This window comes from Schistocerca cancellata, chromosome 2, assembly GCF_023864275.1.
Source record: "Schistocerca cancellata isolate TAMUIC-IGC-003103 chromosome 2, iqSchCanc2.1, whole genome shotgun sequence".
In the NCBI taxonomy this organism is placed as follows: Eukaryota; Metazoa; Arthropoda; class Insecta; order Orthoptera; family Acrididae; genus Schistocerca; species Schistocerca cancellata.
The window spans coordinates 190,576,363-190,593,969 of NC_064627.1; the positions used below are offsets into that span (position 1 = coordinate 190,576,363).

The window sequence follows — 17,607 nt, forward strand, 5'->3', positions numbered from 1 at the left end:
TGGTCTGGGCGATTCAACAGTTCTGAGAAGTATTCTTTTATTCTTCCCATCTTTCTACAATTCTTTACTTGTCATTTATCAAGTTGCCGTTCTTATCTCTAATGAAAAAAGTTGTGCTCTGAAATCCACATTTCCGATTTTTTATGTATCAACTTATTCTAGCAAACTGGTTAGATATATTCTCTTCTCTGCTCTTAGGATTCGCTTTGTCTCCCTTCTGATGTTGATAAAATGTTCCCTTATCTGGTCATTCTCCCTGTCGGCTAGCCATATATGAAAAAAAGTTAGTTGATTCTACATCTCTATCCACATTTATACTCCGCAAGCCACCCAACGGTGTATGGCGGAGGCCACTTTATGTGCCACTGTCATTACCTCCCTTTCCTGTTCCAGTTACGTATGGTTCGCGGGAAGAACGACTGCCGGAAAGCCTCCGTGCGCGCTCGAATCTCTCTAATTTTACATTCGTGATCTCCTCGGGAGGTATAAATAGGGGGAAGCAATATATTCGATACCTCATCCAGAAACGCACCCTCTTGAAACCTGGACAGCAAGCTACACCGCGAAGCAGAGCGCCTCTTTTGCAGTCTGCCACTTGAGTTTGCTAAACATCTCCGTAACGCTATCAAGCTTACCAATTAACCCTGTGACGATACCCGCCGCTCTTCTTTGGATCCTCTCTATCTCCTCCGTCAACCCGATCTGGTTCGGATCCCACACTGATGATCAATACTCAAGTATAGGTCGAAGGAGTGTTTTGTAAGCCACCTCCTTTGTTGATGGACTACATTTTCTAAGAACTCTTCCAATGAATCTCAACCTGGCACCCGCCTTACCTACAATTAATTTTATACGATCATTCCACTTCAAATCGTTCCCTACGCATGCTCCCAGATATTTTAAAGAAGTAACTACTACCAGTGTTTGTTCCGCTATCATATAATCATACAATAAAGGATCCTTCTTTCTATGTATTCGCAATACATTACATTTGTCTATGTTAACGGTCAGTTGCCACTCCCTGCACCAAGTGCCTATCCGCTGCAGATCTTCCTGCATTTCGCTGCAGTTTTTTAATGCTACAACTTCTCTGTATAATACAGCATCATCCGCGAAAAGCCGCATCGAACTTCCGACACTATCTACTAGGTCATTTATATATATTGTGAAAAGCAATGGTCCAATAACACTCCCCTGTTGCACGCCAGAGGTTACTTTAACGTCTGTAGACGTCTCTGCATTGAGAACAACATGCTGTGTTCTGTTTGCAAAAAACTCTTCAATCCAGCCACACAGCTGGTCTGATATTCCGCAGGCTCTTACTTTGTTTATCAGGCGGAACTGTGTCGAACGCCTTCCGGAAGTCAAGGAAAATGGCATCTACCTGGGAGTCTGTATCTAATATTTTCTGGGTCTCATGAACAAATAAAGCGAGTTGAGTCTCACACGATCGCTGTTTCCGGAATCCATGTTGGTTCCTACAGAGTAGATTCTGGGTTTCCAGAAATGACATGATACGCGAGCAAAAAACATGTTCTAAAATTCTACATCAGATCGATGTCAGAGAAGAGGTGCAACCACTGTGGCTCGGTAGAGTTGCCAACTTCCAGACCGTCTGAACTAATCGGGGGCAAGTGCTCTACCAACTGAGCTACCCAAGCACGACTCACGCCCCGTCCTCACAGCTTTACTTCCGCCAGTACCTCGCCTCCTGCCTTCTAAACTTCTTTCAGGAGTGCTATTTCTGCAAGGTTCGCAGGAGAGCTTCTGTAAAGTTTGGAAGGTAGGAGGCGAGGTACTGTGTGAGGACGGGGCGTGAGTCGTGTTTGGGTAGCTCAGTTGGTAGAGCACTTGCCGGCGAAAGGCAAAGGTCCCGAGTTCGAGTCTCGGTCCGGCACACAGTTTTAATCTGCCAGGCAGTATCAGTTCTCGGAATGTTCTGCGGAAGCAGTGAACCACCGAAAAATTTTTCCGAACTTTTACCGAGTATCCAGCGTTACGCGGGCAGTGGGCAGAACGTGACGTCAGCCGTGACGCTGTGTTGCAGGCGTGGTGCTGGCGGTCAGCCAGACGGTGGGCGCCGCGTCCTCACTGGCTGCCGCATACGTCGTCAGCGAGGGGCTTCACGGGTCGGTAAGTCTGCGCTGCGCTCCTGCGCGCTCGATCGCAACGCTGATGCAATAGTTGCGTACGAGGCTGAAGTTGTAAGCTGCGGCCGATGTACGTCGCTGTGTCGTACCAGTATGACGATAAACATTTTGGATGCATGGTTCTATACAGCTTGTATAAATTTCACGAATGACATCTCACACTAAGCTGGCAAAAGTCATGGGATAGCGCTACGCACATAAACAGATGGCGGTAGAATCGCGGAGGAGCAGTCATTTGTACTCAGGTGATTCATATGAAAAGGTTTCCGATGTGATTATGGCGACACGATGGGAATTAACAGACTTTGGACGCAGAATGGTAGTAGGAGCTAGACACGTGCGGTATTCAATTTTCGAAGTCGTTAAGGAATTCAATATTCCGAGATCCGCAGTGTCAAGACTGGGCCGAGAATATCAAATTTCAGGCATTACCTTTCACTAAGGACAACGCAGTGGCCGACGGCCTTTTGCGGTCGGTGTGGCCGAGCGGTTCTAGGCGCTTCAGTCTGGAACCGCACGACCGCTACGGTCGCAGGTTCGAATCCTGCCTCGGGCATGGATATGTGTGATGTCCTTAGGTTAGTTAGGTTTAAGTAGTTCTAAGTTGTAGAGGACTCATGACCTCAGACGTTAAGTCCCATAGTGCTCAGAGCCATTTGAGCCGACGGCCTTGGCGTAACGACTGAGAACAAGAGCGTTTGCGTAGAGTTGTTGACACTGAGTGAAATAACTTTGGAAATGAATGTGGGACGTACGACGAGCGTATCCGTTAGTACAGTGCGCCGAAATTTGGCTTTAATGAGCTACGGCGGCAGACGACCGACACGAGTGCCTTTGCTAGCACCACCACATCCAGAATGAATTTTCGCTCTACAGTGGAGTGTGCGCTGATATGAAACTTCCTGGCACATTAAAACTGTGTGCTGGATGGAGTCTCGAACTCCGGACCTTTGCCTTTCGCGGGCAAGTGCTTACCATCTGAGCTACCCAAGCACTACTCACAATCCGTCCTCACAGCTTTACCCACCAATAGGTAGTCTTCCTACCTTCCAAATATCTCAGAAGTTCTCCTTCAGACCTTGCAGAACTAGCACTCTTGCAGGAAAGGATATTGCGGAGACATGGCTTACCCACAGCCTGGGGTATGTTTCCAGAATTAAATTTCACTCTGCAGCTGCAGGAGTGCTAGTTCTGCAAGGTCTGCAGGAGATCTTGTGTGAAGTTTGGAAAGTATGAGACGACGTACTGGTGGAATTAAAGCTGTGAGGACAGGTTTTGAGTCGTGCTTGGGTAGCTCAGATGGCAGAGCGCTTGCCCACGAAAGGCAAAGGTCCCGAGTTCAAGTCACGGTCCGCCATACAGTTTTCATCTGCCAGGAAGTATCAGCTGTACATCGCCTGCAGCGCTTTCCCTACACTCGAGACTATATCTGAGGGACCCTAGACAATTAAAAACGGTGGCCTGGTTGGATGAGCGCCGATTTCAGTTGGTAAGACCTGATGGTAGGGTTCAGGTGTGGTGCGGGCTCCACGAAGCCATGGGTCCAAGTTGTCAACAAGGCACTGTGCAAGTTGATGGTCGCTCTATAACGTTGTGGGCTGTGTTAACTTGGATTGGACAGAGTCCTCTGGATGTTCGGCTGTTTGGAGACCATTTGCAGCCATTCACGGAAATCATGTTCCCAAACAACGATGGAACTTTTATGGATGACAATGCGCCATTTCACTGGGACACGGTTGTTCGCGACGGGTTTGAAGAACGTTCTGGACAATTTGAGCGAATGATTTGGCCACCCAGGTCGCTCGACATGAATTACATCGAATATTTATGAGGCATAATCGAAACGTCAGTTCGTGCACGAAGTCCTCCACCGGTAATGTCTTCGCCATTATGGACTGCTATAGAGGCAGCTTGGCTCAATATTTCTGCAGGGAACTTCTATAGACCTGTTGGGTCCACGCCACGTCGAGTTGCTGCACTACACCGAGCAAAAGGAGGTCCGACTCGGGATGCTAGGAGGTATCCCATGGCTTTTGTCAACGCAGTGTATCTTAAAATAGGACCTACCAACTGCGCTTGAATAATTTTTGCGGTTGATATTAGACCTTAGCCCATCATCTGGAGACGTACAAAACTTCTACTGAACCTGGTTTACAGCATTTGCAGAGTTAGAGAAAGTTTTTGATAATGTTGATTGGAATACATTCTTTGAAATTCTGAAGGTAACAGGAACAAAACAGCGGGAGAAAAGTTGTCTACAACTCGTATAGAAACAAGACTGCAGTTAGAGCGGTTGAAGGTAAGAAAGGAAAGCAGTGGTTCAGAAGGGAGAAAAGTATGGTTGTAGCATCTCACCGATGTTAGTCAATCTGTACATTGAGCAAGCAGTAAAGGAGAAATCAAGCAGAGATGTGGAGAGGGAACCGAAATTCTGAGAAAAGAAATAAAAACTTTGAGGTTTTCCGATGCTATTGTTATTGTATCAGAGACGGCCAGGACTGGCGAGACCGGTTGAACGAAATGGGCACTGACTTCAAACAAGTTTATAAGATGAAAATCAAGAACAGTAAAATAAGGACAATGGAATATCGTGAAATTAGCTGTTGCTGACAGAATTCGAATGGGAACTGAGACCCTAAAAGTAGTCGACGGGGTTTGTTATTTGGGCAGCAAAATTACTGACGATGCCGAAGTAAGAGAGAATATAAAATGCGGACTGGCAATAGCAAGGAAAACGTTTCTGAGAAAGAAAATTTCATAACATCGAATATAAATTCAGTTGTTGGTAACTCTTTCCTGAAGGTAACCGTAAGAAGCGTAGCATTTATGGAAGGGAAACGTAAACGATAAACAGTTGAGACAAGAAGAAAATAGAAGCTTTTGAAATGTGGTGCAACAGAAGAATGTTGAAAATTGTATGCGTAAGTCGATAATTAATGAGGATGTACTGAATCGTTTTGTGGAGAAAAGAAATTATGGCACGACTTGACGAAGGTAGCCATTGTGTAATAGGTCACTTCCTGTGGCATCAAAGAATCATCAATTTGGTAAGGGAGATAAGCGTGAGTGACAAAAATTGTAGAGTGGTAGCAAGAATTGAATGCAGTAAGCAGGTTCAGTGGACGTAGGTTGCAGTACTTACACAGAAATGAAGAGGCTTTCAGAAGACACATTAGCGATTAGAACTCATCAAACCAGTCTTCGGATTAAAGACCACAAATCACAAATACAGTGACATTGGTTACTTCTTTACATCGCCATGATGCGGTGCGATACCTAAACATCAAGAAGATGCTGAGAACAAAATATTGTAACTTAGTCTCCAATGTTTTCAGTCTCTTTGTGACATGTCCACTCCCGCAGGACCAGGCCGATGTAATGAATCAAACCAAACTGAACGTGATGTGTTTTCTAAGTCTTATCACTGTCTCCATCGTGTTTAGATTAATTTTACTGACAAAGGGTTCTCTAATCGTTGTCTGTACTCTGTTCTCTGTCGGAGTTCTGATGGGCTAAATTTATCTGGTGGTAAAATTATTTAAACACAGAAAGAAGTATCACTTATTTCCAAATCCGATATACGAGGTGCATTAAAGTTCTAAGGCCTCCGATTTTTTTTCTCCGGACTGGAAAGAGATAGAAACATGCGCATTGTTTTAAAATGAGGCAGCGTTCATTGTCAATACGTCCCAGAGATGGCAGCACCGTACGGCAGATGGAATTTTACCGCCAGCGGCGAGAATGAGAACTGTTTTAAATACTTAAAATGGCGACGTTTTCCTTACTTAAACAGCGTGCAATCATTCGTTTTCTGAATTTGCGTGCTGTGAAACCAATTGAAATTCATCGACAGTTGAAGGAGACATGTGGTGATGGAGTTATGGATGTGTCGAAAGTGCGTTCGTGGGTGCGACAGTTTAATGAAGGCAGAACATTGTGCGACAACAAACCGAAACAACCTCAGGCTCGCACTAGCCGGTCTGACGACATGATCGAGAAAGTGGAGAGAATTGTTTTGAGGGATCGCCGAATGACTGTTAAACAGATCGCCTCCAGAGTTGGCATGTCTGTGGGTTCTGTGCACACAATCCTGCATGACGACCTGAAAATGCGAAAAGTGTCATCCAGTTGGGTGCCACAAATGCTGACGAACGACCACATGGCTGCCCGTGTGGCATGTTGCCAAGTAGAGTGCTGCAACGCTCAGTGTTTGAGCAGTCACGGCTCGCCTGTTGACGGGGGGACCGAGCAGCTCGTGTCCGGCCCCACACGACTCGGCTCGGTCACGTACTCGCGCCATGTCTGATGTCCGGATTCCGGACACGCGGATAACCGAGCATGACCGGTCACCGCTGACGTCTCACCTCGCCACGCCACGGCTCGCTGCTCTGCACTGTACTGTACAAATCCAACGCCTGTCTCTCTCTCTCTCTCTTTCTCTCTCTCTCTCTCTCTCTCTCTCTCTCTCTCTCTCTCCCTCTCTCTCTCTCTTTTAATACAAAAGTAACATTTCCAAGAACGGGTACGTGACACAGCTAAATTCATAAAGCACCTGGGAAGTAAAATGATATTTCAATACAATCGCGGATAGAAGACGAGTCTCATTTCCAAACAAAAGAGATATTATTCCTTTCATTTATAGGAAACATTAAATAAGTGCTTTCCCTGTAATCTAGAAGACAACCATCTTCATAAAGAAAGCATACAAAGAACATTAAACATTTACAGACGTAACTTGTCATACGTTTCGATTGTTTGCAACATAAACAAAATTATAGTTATTGTTGATCAGCAGGAAATCACTAACGCGTTCCGGATTTAATTGGCTGCGGCAATTTGTTAGTAACATGCCGGCTTTACTAAAGCACCTTTCATTAGGTGCGCTTGTTGCTGGGATACATAAAATACGTCTTGCAACTGCAGCCAAAACTGGCAGATCTGTTTCATGTCTGCTCCACCACTTTAAGATGTCATCATCATCTCCGGGGTGCATTAAAATGTACAGATCTACTTCATCTGCTGCGGATGATCTGTTGTTCCTCCATTCCTTGAAACGAGCTCTCTTTCAGGGTGGTGATGACACAGTACTTGAAGGATCTATGATAATAAACAAAAGAGAAAAGTAATACAGAACTGATATGAAAATCATCGAAACATTCCCGTAAGAGACCGATGACCTCGCTGTTTGGTCTCTCCCCCCAAACAACCTGACCCCCGTTCCCATAAAAACGAGATACGTTAATGAAATATTATACGAGTCAACATTCCCGTTTCTCTATAATACACTTTCCACTAACTATGCAAAAACGATTATGTTAATGATTGAATGTTGTACCTGCGTACGTAGCACACATTTGTCGCACATTGTTAAGAATTTCCTGCTTTTCACTTATTTCAAGCATATTAAAATAACGGAAGGACGGCCAAAGAAACGATCTTTGTGAGGTTTCTTGCAACTGTGTTTCTTTAAATGAGTGTTTCCCGACTGGAAAAAACAATAAAGTGGAGCAGTTTATGCACGATACGTACCCAGTAGACGCAATGTTTTCATCTACAACCAACAGAAATTTACTCCATACTTGGCTTTTTAGACCTTCCCGTTCTTTAATGTGTAAACATAGGTTTCAATCTTACGTCTTACTACACTGGCTTCCTCGCGCTGCATGATTACAGAGAGAGACACACCACAAATAAGAAGCCCGTACTGGCTGCAGGTTCACACGGATAATAACATGTGCAATGTGTTCGAAGTTATGTGCTACGTATTCGGTCACGGCTTCTATGCTCGGTCACAAGAACTAGTGCGGGTAGCCTATCCACTTAGGGTGTGCTCGCCCCACCTCGTATTTTGTGCTCGCTTACTCGGTCATGCAGGACTCTATTGCCAAGCAATGTTGACGCGCAACGACAGCATGAATGGGACTTTCTTTTCGTCGGTTGTGACAATGGATGAGACGTGGATGCCATTTTTCAATCCAGAAACAAAGTGCCAGTCAGCTCAATGGAAGCACACAGATTCACCGCCACAAAAAAAATTTCGGGTAACCGCCAGTACTGAAAAAATGATGGTGTCCATGTTCTGGGACAGCGAGGGCGTAATCCTTACCTATTGCGTTCCAAAGGGCACTACGGTAACAGGTGCATCCTACGATAATGTTTTGAAGAACAAATTCCTTCTGCACTGCAACAAAAACGTCCGGGAAGGGCTGCGCGTGTGCTGTTTGACCAAGACAACGCACCCGCACATCGAGCTAACGTTACGCAACAGTTTCTTCGTGATAACCGCTTTGAAGCGATTCCTCATGCTCCCTACTCACCTGACCTGGCTACTAGTGACTTTTGGCTTTTTCCGACAATGAAAGACACTCTCCGTGGCCGCACATTCACCAGCCGTGCTGCTATTGCCTCAGCGATTTTCTAGTGGTCAAAACAGACTCATAAAGAAGCCTTCGCCGCTGCCATGGAATCATGGCGTCAGCCTTGTGAAAAATGTGTACGTCTGCAGGGCGATTACGTCGAGAAGTAATGCCAGTTTCATCGATTTCTGGTGAATAGTTAATCAGAAAAAAAATCGGAGGCCTTAGAACTTGAATGCACCTCGTATATTAGATGAAATCTTCTCGGGTTATCAACCGAATGGTGGCGTCATGTTGTCGCAACGTTTTGTCGAGTTTCATACTCGTCATCTGTGCCTGAAGATGACGAACAGGAGACTCGTCGAGACGTTGCGACAGCAAGACGCCACCATTTGGTTGATAAACCGAGAAGATCTAGGCGTAATCTTCACGCACATCAATGCATCCTACCCAGATGGGAGTTCCATCTTTTTATTTTCTCAGTTAAAAAGATTGTTCCAGTTGTGCGTTATACCAGTGCCACCTGTAAATCTTTTACAAAAACAACGAAAGATATATATATTTTGTACAAATCGCTTTACTGTCTATCAAAACATTCGCCTTCAAACTTTATACCAGTCATCGAAACAGTTTTCCCAATAGACGTTGGCACCTCAAAAAGGTGGTCTTGAAACGCTCCAGTTGCTCGTTGGGGTAAAGAAAATCGTTTGTTTGACATATGGGATCAAAAATTAGTTGTTGGGGGACATAGCGGGTGAATCGGCTCAGGGACTGGGTGTTGTGTTGTCCTAATCATCATCATTTCATCCCCATCGACGCGCAAGTCGCCGAAGTGGCGTCAAATCGAAGCACTTGCACCCGGCGAACGGTCTATCCGACGGGAGGCCGTAGTCACACGACATTTACAGCGGGTGAATACGGGCAACGACAAATATTTTTCGATATTTTTGTCCCTCAAATGACCAAAAGTTTGATGTGATCTTTGAGTGCTGGTATTTGTTCTTCGATCCTACAGTGGTTCAATTTTGGGTCCACTCCTGTTCGTTGTAAATGTGTTTTATCTCGGGAACCATTCCGAATACATATTCTACACATTTTTTCGTGTGAAGCTTATTTTTCGAGTTTTCTGGTTTGGCAAATTGAAAAATTTATATATATATATATATATATATATATATAAAGTTGACAAACCACAATAACTTCGCACGAAAAATGTGTAGAATCCAAAGTTGGTTATTTTCGGGGGGGACATCTGCTGGTGATAACATCAGCCTGCCACCCCAGCCCCCTGGGGGTAGGGCGGGAGAGACGTTTAAAATGTCAAACGGGAATCTCCATTTTTTATTGCAGAATCAGATGCTACACAAAAAACCACGTACATTTTCTCTTAAACATTTGTTTTCACTCTTGGTAGTTGAAGCTGTAATTCAAGAAAATCCATGTTCTCATTTTTGCGTGGAAAATGGTTACGGATAACCAAAAAATACTTATTTACTTCGTAAATTTTGATTCGCTGAAACTAAAACTCTCCCCCTCTCCCCATAGGGTGGGGTTTGAGAGAGAGGAATTAGAGTTTTACAAATGTTGACCCAAATATTAATTTTTTCCGCAGATTTGGATAAGTTTCGTTTGTTTCGTAGTCATGAGGCCACACCAGTTTTAATTATCAAACAAATCATCTGACTAGCTAACTAACTAACCAAATATCCTATTTACTAACGAGTGAACTCATTTTTTATTTATCCGTAACCATTCTCCACGCAAAAATGAGAACATGAATTTTCTTGAATTACAGCGGCAACTAACAAGAGTCGAAATAAATGTTTAAGAGAAAATGTACGTAGTTTTTTATGTAGAACCTGATTGTGTAATTAGAAATGGGGGTTCCCATTTGAAAGTTTAAAGTTGCATCCCGCCCCACCCCCAGGAGGCTTGGCTGGGGTGGCGGGATAATTTTAGCACCAGCAGATGTCCTCCTCGAAAATAATCAACTTTGGATTCTACACATTTTTTCTTGTGAGGCTTATTTTTCGAGTTATTCTGGTTTGTCTTTTTTTCTTTATTGTTATTTTAATCACCTTTTAAAAGGCGGGCTGTCAGCAGCATATTACGCTGATCTTCAGCCGTGAGTGGTACAATAATATGACATAGAGGTGGCACAGATAACACAATATAAACGGCGGGCAAAAACTGTAGACACGAAAAACAAGAAACATAAAGCCGTGCACGCTGGACGAGAAAAAACACTAACACTTGTTGACACGGCGCACATAACACGGACGACTGCGACGGCACACATGAACAGTGGTGGCGTGACGGCGAAATAACACTAAACACAAAACGAAGGCACACACACGAGACACTGATGGCGATGATCTCCGGCGCGCGAATGTCCACTGAGCGTGTACGAGTCTGGGGACCTGCCAAGAGAGGAGGAGGGGGGGAGAGGGAGAGGGGAGAGCAGAGATGCCACGGGCAGGGGAGATAGGGGGAAGGGAGGAAGGGGGAGGGGAAGCCCAGGGGAAGAGGGGTGGAGGAAGGAGGAAGACACAGGAAGTGGGGGGGGGGAGGATCGAAGTTGATAGGAGGGTAGATGGAGGGGAGGAGGACATCATCAGGGAGGGGGAGCTGGTGGAAGCCACCTTGGGAGAGGGTAAGGAGGGTGGAGAGATGGAGACCGGGTGGGACGTGGGAATACAGGCACGGCAACGGGCAGGGGTGGGAGTGGATGGGCGAGACAAGCGGGTGAGGAGGATCGAGTTTACGGGAGGTGTACAGCATCCGTATCCTTTCAAGGAAAAGGAGGAGGTGGGGGAACGGAATGAGGTCCTACAGGATCCGCATGGGGGAGGGGAGACGGATGCAATAGGCAAGGCGGAGAGCATGGCGTTCAAGGATTTGAAGAGATTTATAAAAGGTAGGGGGCCGGAGATCCAGGCTGGATGGGCGGAACAAAGGATAGGGCGGATGAGGGATTTATAGGTGTGGAGTATGGTGGGGGGGTCCAGACCCCATTTACGGCCGGAAAGGAGCTTGAGGAGACAGAGTAGGGAGCGTGCCTTGGCTGGGATTGTCTGGAGATAGGGGGTCCAGGAGAGGCGACGGTCGAGAGTGACGCCAAGGTACTTGAGGGTGGGGGTGAGGGCGAGAGGACGGCCATAGATGGTGAGACAGAAATCAAGGAGGCGGAAGGAAGGGGTAGTTTTGCCTACAATGATCGCCTGAGTTTTGGAGGGATTGACCTTGAGCAACCACTGGTTGCACCAAGCGGTGAACCGGTCAAGATGGGATTGGAGAAGGTGTTGGGAACGCTGCAGGGTGGGGGCGAGGGCAAGGAAGACGGTGTCATCGGCAAACTGGAGAAGGTGGACGGGGGTGACGGCGGCGGCATGTCCGCCGTATACAAAAGGTACAGAAGGGGGGAGAGGACGGAGCATTGGGGCACACTGGCGGAATGCAATACGCAGTCATAAGCACGTTCGAGGTCCAGGGAGAGGAAGATGGCGGAGCGATGGGAATTAAGCTGTTCAGAAAGGAGATGAGTGAGATGAAGGAGAAGGTCATCGGAAGAGAAGGATGGCCGAAAGTCACACTGGGTAACGGGAAGGAGGCGGTACTGGCGGAGATGCTGGTTGATGCATTGAGTCAGGATGAATTCCAGGACTTTGCTGAAGACCGAGGTAAAGCTGATGGGATGGTAGGAGGAGACGGCGGACGATGGTTTACCAGGTTTAAGGAACATCAGGATACGGGAGGTTTTCCAGAGGTCGGGGTAGTAGCCGGTGCACAGGACTATATTGTAGAGCCTTGCCAGGATGGAGAGGAAAGAGACAGGAGCTTCACAAAGGTGGCAGTAGGTGACACGATCGTGACGAGGAGCGGTGTTGCGTTTCGTGTGGAGTGTAGCAATGAGATCCTGTGTAGTGATAAGGGCATTGAGTTCCGTGTGTGCAATGTTGTCCAAGTACTGAAAACCATGTGCGAGGGGAGGGACAGAGGTGTCAGTTCGATTGCGGACATCCAGAAAGAGGGAGTAATCGAACTGGGGATCATCGGGGATGAAAAAGATATCAGAGAGGTAGGAGGCAAAGTGATTGGCCTTACTGAGGGTGTCAGGGAAGGGGTGATCATCATGGAGAAGAGGATAGTAGGGGGAGGGTTTAGTTCCGGTAAGGCGACGGAAGGCTGACCAGAACTTGGACGAGTTTATAGGTAGGGTAGCATTTAAATGGGTGAATGTCTGTCGCCAGTCCCGGCATTTCTTAGCCGTGAGCAAATTTCGAATGTGTCGCTGGAGTTGCCGGTGGCGTCAGAGTGTGTCCGGGTCACGCGTGCGGGGGAAGGCACGGTAGAGGCTGCGGGATTCACGGAGGAGGAGGACGGCCTGTGGGGGTAAGGTAGGATGGTGGGGGTGGATGGCGACAGTAGGGACATGGGCCTCCATGGCCTCAGACAAGGCCTGTTGGAGAAAGGAGGTGGCATGGGTAACATCGTCAGGGTGGTGGTAGGTGAAGCGGTGGCTATCGACCTGGGTGGAGAGGGTATCCCGGTGGGCATTCCAGTTGGCATGGGAATAGTCATGGACGTACTTTGGGGGAGGGTCATTACAAGGGGCGGGGTGGGAGCAACGACCATCTGAAACGGTGAGGAGGACAGGGAGATGGTCACTATCAATAGGCTCTAGGACATCCACCGTTTTGTGCAGCCAAGGAGGTTAGGGGATGAAAGGATAACATCGGGAGTGGAGTTGGATTCGGGATGGGTGTGTTGGGGAATGGGGATGAGGTCGCCTTGAAGGGAGGAGAGGAACCGATGCCACCGCCGTAACTGGGCAGCAGAATGACTATGGATATTGAGGTCGGCGGCGATTACGTAGGAGGAGATGGTACGGTCAATGTGGGAGAGGAAGGCGAAGGGGATAGGGGCTTTGGGGCGGACATAGATGGTGGCGCAGGTGACGGTAAGGCCGGGGAAGAAGAGACTAAGGATCAGGTGTTCAGTGGGGTCGGGAAAGAGAGCTTGGAGCTGAACTGGGATCTGGCTGTGGTGACAAGTGGCAACTCCGCCACGCGCAATCGGGAGGGGATTATCGGAGTGGTGATGGAGGTAGGGCGAAGTGTGGACGGTGTGGTGGGATTTGAGGAAGCTTTCGTTAAGGAGGAAGGTATCCACACAGTGGGTGGCAAGGGTGTGCTGGAAGAGGTTCTTGTTGGCAGGAGGGGAGCGGATGTTGTTGAAAAGAATACGGTGCTTGTGCGCCATGATAGGGATTTAGACAAGAGTGTCAAGATGGGAGAAGGTGAAATGGGCCTGATTGTTGGAGTAGGTGGTATACATTTTTAGGTGGAAAACGGAACAGGTGGCGAGGGATATCTGTTGGAGGTTGTGGGGGCGCTGGAATGGGTGAAAATTTTGGAGGACGATGGTGAGGAATCCGATGATGTCCTCAGCGGTTGGGGGTGGGCGAAGGGAATTGCCGGGAGGGGTGGGGGCGTCCAGAGGGCGGACGGGGATGGTGAGTTCAGGAGTGGTAGGTGGGGGTTGGGCCTTGCATTTCTGGGAATAAGTAGGATGAGGGAGGTTACAGGTATTACAGGAGGGGGGGGGGGCACTGGAGATTAGGGCACTGCCATAAGAAGTGGGCTTGCCTACAGTGCGGGTAGGTGGGGGCCTCGCGGCACTCAGATTTCGGGTGTGCATTATACTGCAAGCACCTCTGGCAGAGGAGGGATTGATCAGGGGAATGGGAAGGGTCAACTTGGTAGCATTGGTGAAAGAGAAGGGCACCCTCCTTCAGGAGATGGTCTATGGAGGGGGCGTGTTTGGAAAAGACCCGTGTAAGGCGGGTGGGGCTGGCTGAGTTATGGATGCGGCGAACCGCACGTGCCTCCAGATGGGGATGCGCCTTGAGCTCCGCCAACACCTCCTCCTCCATGATCGTTGGACTAAGCTGAGTGATCACGGCGGTGAGGGTCGGCAGGCAACGCGGCAGTTAGGGTTGGCGGGAGGGAGGCGGGGAAGGAGTAGGGGTGAGGGAGGCATTAGGGCCAAAGCATGTGACAGGGATGGAGGAAAGGAGATCTGTGTGGAGGGTAGGGCTGGGATGGAGATGAGGACCGAATCACGGCAAGGAGTGAGGAGGGAGATGGGGGCACCAGGAAAATTCTGGCAAAGGAAGAGGGTGAGGTTCTGGGCCTCAAGAAGGGAGGGATCAGGATGGGAGAGGAGATAGCGGTAGAAGGTGGGGGAGGAGGAGGAGGAGGGGGAGGGGGAGGGGGCAGGGACAGGCGGGGAGACATCCATGGCATCATGGGCTGGGGAAGGGGGACTTGACGGAGCCTTTTTGGGAGTAGAGGAGGCAGGGGTGCCACTGGGGTGCTTGACGGCGGCGGAGGAGGTGTGGGGGATGGGAGTGACCGGAATGTGGCGGGGATTGGCAGGTCCCGGTGCTGGAGTCGGCGCCGGAGATGTTGAGGGCGATGGCGAAGGCGACAGTGACGATGAAGGCGAAGGGGAGAGTTGAGCGTGGGCCGTAGCCCTCTGGGCGACCACCCTAGTGGGGGCTGCAGAAACGGAAGGAGCAGAAGGAGGGAGTGGAGGGAAGGGATCAGAGGAGGTGCGGGAGGGAGGAGCTGGGGATGGGGTGACAAATAGTGAGGGAGATGGGAGAGTGAGGAGGAGGGAATGGAATGAGGGGGGGGGTCATGGGGCACACCATGTGATAGTGGTGGCGGCGGTGGAGGGGGATGTGTATATGATGGCAGTGGTGGAGGCAGTAGTGGTAGTGGCAGTAGTGGTGGTGGTGGGGGTCGACATTACGGTAAGGGGAGAAACACAGGACAGGACAAAGAAGCAAATGAGGGACGGGCAAGGTGACGAGAGACACAGAGTAAAAGGGACGGAGAACGATGAAGGACGAAGGAGACTGGGGCCAAAACCCCACTCTGCTGCTGCTGGTGGGGGGGGGGCACCCGGCTGGCCGGCCGCTGGGGATGCTGCTGCTGCTGGTGGCTGGTGGCGGACCGCTGCTGGCTGGGACCACTGGTGGCTGGGACCACTGCAGGCTGGGACCGCTGCTGGCTGCTGGCTGCTGGCTGGAACTGCTGCTGGCTGCAACCGCTGCTGGCTGGGACCGCTGCTGGCTGCTGGCTGCTGGCTGGAACTGCTGCTGGCTGGGACCGCTGCTAGCTGCTGGCTGGCACTGCTGCTGGCTGCTGGCTGGAACCGATGCTGGCTGCTGGCTGGAACCGCTGCTGGCTGCTGGCTTGAACCGCTGCTGGCTGCTGGCTGCTGGCTGGAACCGCTGCTGGCTGGGACCGCTGCTGGCTGCTGGCTGGACCGCTGCAGGGTGGCTGGCACCTGCAATATACCTATCGCTTCGATTAGAACTGGAAAGGCACAATCGAAGGGCGGTATCCTTCCGGATTACCGCCGGAGATGTCTGGTTTGTCAACTTCAAATTATATATATATCATGCTCATCAGTTCTTTCACACGACGTCCATTGCTGGCTGACAGTTACGAGCAAAATGGTTTTTCAAGCGATATTTTACGTTCACACTCGAATGAGCAGTCTCAAGTTAGTCTAGTGCGATGTTTGGTTTATGGATATGTATTAACAGGAAGAAAAAACAGTGCTCCAGCAGCAGTCACTGAGCATGCTACTGCGTGGCTCTAGCAGTCGGCTGGGCCTGGGCAGATATACATCCATAAGCCAAACATCCCCCCCATGAACCATGGACCTTGCCGTTGGTGGGGAGGCTTGCGTGCCTCAGCGATACAGATAGCCGTACCGTAGGTACAACCACAACGGAGGGGTATCTGTTGAGAGGCCAGACAAACGTGTGGTTCCTGAAGAGGGGCAGCAGCCTTTTCAGTAGTTGCAAGGGCAACAGTCTGGATGATTGACTGATCTGGCCTTGTAACAATAACCAAAACGGCCTTGCTGTGCTGGTACTGCGAACGGCTGAAAGCAAGGGGAAACTACGGCCGTAATTTTTTCCCGAGGGCATACAGCTTTCCTGTATGATTAAATGATGATGGCGTCCTCTTGGGTAAAATATTCCGGAGGTAAAATAGTCCCCCATTCGGATCTCCGGGCGGGGACTACTCAAGAGGATGTCGTTATCAGGAGAAAGAAAACTGGCGTTCTACGGATCGGAGCGTGGAATGTCAGATCCCTTAATTGGGCAGGTAGGTTAGAAAATTTAAAAAGGGAAATGGATAGGTTAAAGTTAGATATAGTGGGAATTAGTGAAGTGCGTTGGCAGGAGGAACAAGACTTCTGGTCAGGTGACTACAGGGTTATAAACACAAAGTCAAATAGGGGGAATGCAGGAGTAGGTTTAATAATGAATAGGAAAATAGGAATGCGGGTAAGCTACTACAAACAGCATAGTGAACGCATTATTGTGGCCAAGATAGATACGAAGCCCACACCTACTACAGTAGTACAAGTTTATATGCCAACTAGCTCTGCAGATGACGAAGAGATTGAAGAAATGTATGATGAAATAAAAGAAATTATTCAGATAGTGAAGGGAGACGAAAATTTAATAGTCATGGGTGACTGGAATTCGAGTGTAGGAAAAGGGAGAGAAGGAAATGTAGTGGGTGAATATGGATTGGGGCTAAGAAATGAAAGAGGAAGCCGCCTGATAGAATTTTGCACAGAGCACAACTTAATCATAGCTAACACTTGGTTTAAGAATCATGATAGAAGGTTGTATACATGGAAGAACCCTGGAGATACTAAAAGGTATCAGATAGATTATATAATGGTAAGACAGAGATTTAGGAACCAGGTTTTAAATTGTAAGACATTTCCAGGGGCAGATGTGGACTCTGACCACAATCTATTGGTTATGACCTGCAGATTAAAACTGAAGAAACTGCAAAAAGGTGGGAATTTAAGGAGATGGGACCTGGATAAACTGAAAGAACAAGAGGTTGTACAGAGTTTCAGGGAGAGCATAAGGGAACAATTGAAAGGAATGGGGGAAAGAAATACAGTAGAAGAAGAATGGGTAGCTCTGAGGGATGAAGTAGTAAAGGCAGCAGAGGATCAAGTAGGTAAAAAGAAGAGGGTTAGTAGAAATCCTT

At 48.5% G+C, this 17,607-nt stretch overlaps 1 protein-coding gene across 1 annotated transcript in view; it reads left to right on the forward strand.

Moving 5' to 3' along the window:
* LOC126152362 (uncharacterized transporter slc-17.2-like) overlaps positions 1-17,607 on the forward strand; it is a 426,481-nt gene that overhangs the window by 356,764 nt on the left and 52,110 nt on the right. The window contains exon 7 of the mRNA XM_049916002.1: positions 2,048-2,133. Coding sequence (XP_049771959.1) covers positions 2,048-2,133 — 86 coding nt within the window. The remainder of the gene's footprint in view (positions 1-2,047; positions 2,134-17,607) is intronic.